The sequence below is a fragment of the Eurypyga helias genome, unplaced genomic scaffold, assembly GCF_000690775.1.
Source record: "Eurypyga helias isolate BGI_N326 unplaced genomic scaffold, ASM69077v1 scaffold22941, whole genome shotgun sequence".
Lineage (NCBI taxonomy): Eukaryota > Metazoa > Chordata > Aves > Eurypygiformes > Eurypygidae > Eurypyga > Eurypyga helias.
This window is the reverse complement of record NW_010230463.1, coordinates 4,760-5,233: the sequence shown is the minus strand read 5'-3', so window position 1 is coordinate 5,233 and position 474 is coordinate 4,760. Positions and strand designations below refer to the sequence as shown.

Below are 474 nucleotides of genomic sequence, written 5' to 3'. Positions count from 1 at the left end.
CCACGCGGTGGCTGGCCACGTTCTTCTGGGGCTGGAAGAGGATGATGTGGAGCTTGGGGGTGAAGAGGCAGCCGAGGACCACAGTGCCGCTGAGGCTCACCGAGACGCACATGGTGGTGGTCTGGACCTGGGAAGAGGAGTGGGCGTCGGGTGCTGTTGCCGCCAGCCCCCTGCCCTGAGCCGGGCAAGATGGGGCTCTCATGGCAGCGTCAGCCAGGCCCCTGCACCCCACAGGCACATCCAACCCCATGCCAGGTCCCTCCGTCGGAGTGGACCCACTGGAGACCCACGGGCTGAGGACAGGCACTGATGGGGATGCACTGCTCCTGGAAAGGGGGGTGCACCCTGAGCAGCACCCCCACCCAGCCTTGCCGACACCCCTCACACATGCCCGCTCCCATCAGGGGATGCGGATCCTCTCCAGAAGTCCCCAACCACAGCCACTCCCACACAGACCTCCAGGTTGTGGCTGGG

General features: G+C 66.5%; 1 protein-coding gene across 1 annotated transcript in view; it reads right to left on the bottom strand.

The window, feature by feature from the left end:
• Positions 1-4: 4 nt before the first annotated feature.
• Positions 5-474, bottom strand: part of GRM2 (glutamate receptor, metabotropic 2) — a gene marked incomplete at both ends in the record, with an annotated part of 5,220 nt that continues 4,750 nt past the window's right edge. Inside the window, one exon of the mRNA XM_010160769.1 lies at positions 5-127. Within this exon, the coding sequence (XP_010159071.1) occupies positions 5-127 (123 nt within the window). The remainder of the gene's footprint in view (positions 128-474) is intronic.